The sequence below is a fragment of the Trematomus bernacchii genome, unplaced genomic scaffold (genome assembly GCF_902827165.1).
Source record: "Trematomus bernacchii unplaced genomic scaffold, fTreBer1.1, whole genome shotgun sequence".
Lineage (NCBI taxonomy): Eukaryota > Metazoa > Chordata > Actinopteri > Perciformes > Nototheniidae > Trematomus > Trematomus bernacchii.
In genome coordinates this window covers 375,893-382,500 of record NW_022987597.1, presented here as the reverse complement: position 1 = coordinate 382,500, position 6,608 = coordinate 375,893, and the positions used below count along the sequence as shown (strand labels likewise).

At 45.4% G+C, this 6,608-nt stretch overlaps 1 protein-coding gene across 1 annotated transcript in view; it reads right to left on the bottom strand.

Moving 5' to 3' along the window:
* The window catches only part of nicn1 (nicolin 1), a 10,715-nt gene extending 4,583 nt beyond the window's left edge, over positions 1-6,132 (bottom strand). Inside the window, 2 exon segments of the mRNA XM_034130583.1 lie at positions 2,027-2,167; positions 6,026-6,132. Coding sequence (XP_033986474.1) covers positions 2,027-2,167 — 141 coding nt within the window. The 5' untranslated portion in view covers positions 6,026-6,132.
* Positions 6,133-6,608: the final 476 nt, after the last annotated feature.

The following is a 6,608-nucleotide window of genomic DNA, read 5'->3' as shown; positions in this document are numbered from 1 at the left end:
ACACACACACACACACACACACACACACACACACACACACACACACACACACACACACACACACACACACCACACACACACACACACACACACACACACACACACACACACACACACACACACACACAGAGAGAGGGTTATAAACACTGTACAAATGCTTTGTGTTGCTGCGTGTGATGATGATGTGTTAGCAGTGTTGGCATTGTCGGCAGTATTAGCAGTATTAGCAGTGTGGGCAGTGATCAATCAATCAATGTTTATTTATATAGCCCAATATCACAAATGTTACATTTGTCTCAGTGGACTTCACAGTTTGTACAAAATATCAGTATGACAATACGACCCCCTCTGTCCTTAGACCCTCACATCGTACAAGGAAAAACTTTCAGAGAAAAACCCCACAGTTTAAAGGAACATGGGAGAAACCTCAGTGATAGCATGGTTAGCAGTGTAGGCAGTGTCTGCAATGTCGGCAGCGTTAGCAGTGTTGGCAGTGTTAGCAGTGTTAGCAGTGTTGGCAGTGTCTGCAGTGTTAGCAGTGTTAGCAGTGTTAGCAGTGTTGGCAGTGTCTGCAGCGTCTGCAGCGTTGGCAGTGTTGGCAGTGTTGGCAGTGTTGGCAGTGTATGCAGTGTTAGCAGTGTTGGCAGTGTTGGCAGTGTTGGCAGTGTATGCAGTGTTAGCAGTGTTGGCAGTGTTGGCAGTGTTGGCAGTGTATGCAGTGTTGGCAGTGTTGGCAGTGTTAGCAGTGTTGGCAGTGTTGGCAGTGATAGCAGTGTATGCAGTGTTAGCAGTGTTGGCAGTGTTGGCAGTGTCGGCAGTGATAGCATGGTTAGCAGTGTCAGCGGTGTCAGCGGTGTTAGCGGTGTTAGCGGTGCCAGCAGTGTTAGCAGAGTTAGCAGAGTTAGCCGTGTTAGCAGTGTTAGCGGTGTTAGCAGTGTTAGCAGAGTTAGCAGAGTTAGCAGTGTTAGCAGTGTTAGCGGAGTTAGCGGTGTTAGCGGTGTTAGCGGTGTTAGCAGAGTTAGCAGTGTTAGCAGAGTTAGCAGAGTTAGCAGTGTTAGCAGTGTTAGCAGTGTTAGCAGAGTTAGCAGTGTTAGCGGTGTTAGCGGTGTTAGCAGAGTTAGCAGTGTTAGCAGTGTTAGCGGTGTTAGCGGTGTTAGCAGTGTTAGCAGTGTTAGCAGAGTTAGCAGAGTTAGCAGTGTTGGCAGTGTCTGCAGTGTTAGCAGTGTTGGCAGTGTTGGCAGTGATAGCAGTGTATGCAGTGTTAGCAGTGTCTGCAGTGTCGGCAGCGTCGGCAGTGTCGGCAGTGTCGGCAGTGATAGCATGGTTAGCGGTGTCAGCGGTGTTAGCGGTGCCAGCAGTGTTAGCAGAGTTAGCAGAGTTAGCCGTGTTAGCGGTGTTAGCGGTGTTAGCAGTCTTAGCAGAGTTAGCAGTGTTAGCAGTGTTAGCAGTGTTAGCAGAGTTAGCAGTGTTAGCAGTGTTAGCAGTGTTAGCAGAGTTAGCAGTGTTAGCAGAGTTAGCAGTGTTAGCGGTGTTAGCAGTGTTAGCAGAGTTAGCAGTGTTAGCAGTGTTAGCAGAGTTAGCAGTGTTGGCAGTGTTGGCAGTGATAGCATGATTAGCAGTGTCTGCAGTGTCGGCAGCGTCGGCAGTGATAGCATGGTTAGCAGTGTCAGCGGTGTCAGCGGTGTCAGCGGTGTCAGCGGTGTTAGCGGTGCCAGCAGTGTTAGCAGAGTTAGCAGAGTTAGCCGTGTTAGCAGCGTTAGCGGTGTTAGCAGAGTTAGCAGTGTTAGCAGTGTTAGCAGTGTTAGCAGAGTTTGCGGTGTTAGCGGTGTTAGCGGTGTTAGCAGAGTTAGCAGAGTTAGCAGTGTTAGCAGAGTTAGCAGTGTTAGCAGTGTTAGCAGTGTTAGCAGAGTTAGCAGTGTTAGCAGTGTTAGCAGAGTTAGCAGTGTTAGCAGTGTTAGCAGTGTTAGCAGAGTTAGCAGTGTTAGCAGTGTTAGCAGTGTTAGCAGAGTTAGCAGAGTTGTCTCACGTTGACGGTCTTCCCAAAGGGCAGAGTGATGTCCAGCACGCAGACCCCAGAGAGAGGCTCTGTGTCTCCGAGGTGCAGGAACACCGGGGGTTTGATGCTGCTGTCCACCGGCAGGAGGACATCACTGCTGCTGCTGCTCATCTGCAGGACACACATCAGAGACATGTAAACACACACATCATCTGGAGGAGACACATGAGAGACATGTAAACACACATCATCTGGAGGACACACATCAGAGACATGTAAACACATCATCTGCAGGAGACACATCAGAGACATGTAAACACACACATCATCTGGAGGAGACACATCAGAGACATGTAAACACACATCATCTGGAGGACACACATCAGAGACATGTAAACACACACATCATCTGGAGGAGACACATCAGAGACATGTAAACACATCATCTGCAGGAGACACATCAGAGACATGTAAACACACACATCATCTGGAGGACACACATCAGAGACATGTAAACACACACATCATCTGGAGGAGACACATCAGAGACATGTAAACACACACATCATCTGGAGGAGACACATCAGAGACATGTAAACACATCATCTGGAGGACACACATCAGAGACATGTAAACACATCATCTGGAGGAGACACATCAGAGACATGTAAACACACACATCATCTGGAGGAGACACATCAGAGACATGTAAACACATCATCTGGAGGACACACATCAGAGACATGTAAACACATCATCTGGAGGAGACACATCAGAGACATGTAAACACATCATCTGGAGGAGACACATCAGAGACATGTAAACACATCATCTGGAGGAGACACATCAGAGACATGTAAACACACACATCATCTGGAGGAGACACATCAGAGACATGTAAACACACACATCATCTGGAGGAGACACATCAGAGACATGTAAACACATCATCTGGAGGACACACATCAGAGACATGTAAACACATCATCTACAGGAGACACATCAGAGACATGTAAACACATCATCTGGAGGAGACACATCAGAGACATGTAAACACATCATCTGGAGGACACACATCAGAGACATGTAAACACATCATCTGGAGGACACACATCAGAGACATGTAAACACATCATCTGGAGGAGACACATCAGAGACATGTAAACACACACATCATCTGGAGAGAGGACACATCAGAGACATGTAAACACACACATCATCTGGAGGAGACACATCAGAGACATGTAAACACATCATCTGGAGGACACACATCAGAGACATGTAAACACATCATCTGGAGGACACACATCAGAGACATGTAAACACACACATCATCTGGAGGAGACACATCAGAGACATGTAAACACACACATCATCTGGAGGAGACACATCAGAGACATGTAAACACACACATCATCTGGAGGAGACACATCAGAGACATGTAAACACATCATCTGGAGGAGACACATCAGAGACATGTAAACACACACATCATCTGGAGGAGACACATCAGAGACATGTAAACACATCATCTGGAGGAGACACATCAGAGACATGTAAACACATCATCTGGAGGACACACATCAGAGACATGTAAACACATCATCTGGAGGACACACATCAGAGACATGTAAACACATCATCTGGAGGAAACACATCAGAGACATGTAAACACATCATCTGGAGGACACACATCAGAGACATGTAAACACACATCATCTGGAGGACACACATCAGAGACATGTAAACACACACATCATCTGGAGGAGACACATCAGAGACATGTAAACACACACATCATCTGGAGGAGACACATCAGAGACATGTAAACACACACATCATCTGGAGGAGACACATCAGAGACATGTAAACACATCATCTGGAGGAGACACATCAGAGAGACATGTAAACACATCATCTGGAGGACACCACATCAGAGACATGTAAACACATCATCTGGAGGACACCATCAGAGACATGTAAACAACACACATCATCTGGAGGAGACACATCAGAGACATGTAAACACATCATCTGGAGGAGACACATCAGAGACATGTAAACACACACATCATCTGGAGGACACATCAGAGACATGTAACACACACATCATCTGGAGGACACACATCAGAGACATGTAAACCAACCACATCATCTGGAGGACACACATCAGAGACATGTAACACACATCATCTGGAGGAGACACATCAGAGACATGTAAACACACACCTCATCTGCAGGAGACACATCAGAGACATGTAAACACATCATCTGGAGGAGACACATCAGAGACATGTAAAACACAATCATCTGGCAGGAGACACATCAGAGACATGTAAAACACACATCATCTGGAGGAGACACATCAGAGACATGTAAACACATCATCTGGAGGAGACACATCAGAGACATGTAAACACACATCATCTGGAGGAGACACATCAGAGACATGTAAACACACACATCTGGAGGAGGACACATCAGAGACATGTAAACACACACATCATCTGGGGACACACATCAGAGACATATAAACACATCATTGGAGGAGGAGACACATCAGAGACATGTAAACACACATATCTGGAGGAGACACATCAGAGACATGTAAACAACACATCATCTGGAGGAGACACATCAGAGACATGTAAACACACATCATCTGGAGGAGACACATCAGAGACATGTAAACACACACATCATCTGGAGGAGACACATCAGAGACATGTAAACACACACATCATCTGGAGGAGACACATCAGAGACATGTAAACACATCATCTGGAGGAGACACATCAGAGACATGTAAACACACACATCATCTGGAGGACACACATCAGAGACATATAAACACATCATCTGGAGGAGACACATCAGAGACATGTAAACACATCATCTGGAGGAGACACATCAGAGACATGTAAACACATCATCTGCAGGAGACACATCAGAGACATGTAAACACACATCATCTGGAGGAGACAATCAGAGACATGTAAACACATCATCTGGAGGAGGACACATCAGAGACATGTAAACACATCATCTGGAGGAGACACATCAGAGACATGTAAACACAATCATCTGGAGGAGACACATCAGAGACATGTAAACACAACACATCATCTGGAGGAGACACATCAGAGACATGTAACACACATCATCTGGAGGAGACACATCAGAGACATGTAAACACACCATCATCTGGAGGAGACACATCAGAGACATGTAAACACACACATCATCTGGAGGACACACATCAGAGACATGTAAACACATCATCTGGAGGAGACACATCAGAGACATGTAAACACATCATCTACAGGAGACACATCAGAGACATGTAAACACACATCATCTGGAGGAGACACATCAGAGACATGTAAACACACACATCATCTGGAGGAGACACATCAGAGACATGTAAACACACATCATCTGGAGGAGACACATCAGAGACATGTAAACACATCATCTGCAGGAGACACATCAGAGACATGTAAACACACACATCATCTGGAGGAGACACATCAGAGACATGTAAACACACACATCATCTGGAGGAGACACATCAGAGACATGTAAACACATCATCTGGAGGAGACACATCAGAGACATGTAAACACATCATCTGGAGGAGACACATCAGAGACATGTAAACACACACATCATCCACAGTGATGTTTAACTGGTGGGGGGAAACTCCTGAAACTCCTACTACAATGACATGAATGCAGACAATATGTTGTTGTTTTTGATACTGTAGATCACCACATGTTGTTGTTGTTTTTGATCACAACATGTTGCTCCTCTCTGCTGCACACGGCCTCTTTCTAAATCTGCATGCTCTCCACTTTGTCATTCTTTAAAAACATGAACATGAGTCTGCTCTCTCTTCAGCACCATGGACAGCGACAGCAGGACGTTAGCATTCTGATAGCATCGCAGCTAACGGATGAGTCAGCATTATGTGATACAAACGGGTTAATATATATGAGTTAAATGACTGTGAGATGTTCCAGCACTTACCTTCTGTGTCAGAGAGGAGGAGCAGAGAGAGAAGCGCTGTTGAAAACACGAAGAAGTGATTTAGATTAAAACGCTGAAGGAGCTTCTGTTGTTGACATGCTGAAGAGCCTCTGTTACTTCCGGGTTGTAGCCATGACGACAGGGAGCGTCTTAAAGGGGCAGCAGCCCCTCAGCTGTGTCTCAGTGTCACTCAAATCATCTGGAGTCTTTTATATATAAAACATGACATCATGTCCTCTGGAATAATGTTTGAATGAAGTGAAACAGCTCATAGTTATATCTTCCAGCTGCTTCAACCTTCTGCAGATATTCACATGTCATTACATCAGCCCAGCAGCAGAGGGCAGCATTAGCATAGTGTGTTGTTAAACTGCATCAGCTAAACAGTAAAACATCAACAAAAACAACAACAACAACTGCATTGTTCAATTGTACCTTATTTTAACATTTTTAAATTGTGAATCTTTCTTATTGTCTACTCTTGAGTCCCTCCTGCCTCGATCCATCACCTCTGTTCCCTCTCCTCCTCCAGAGAGGCAATGTGGACACGTCCAAAGGTCAGCCACTACACCAGAGTGTGTGT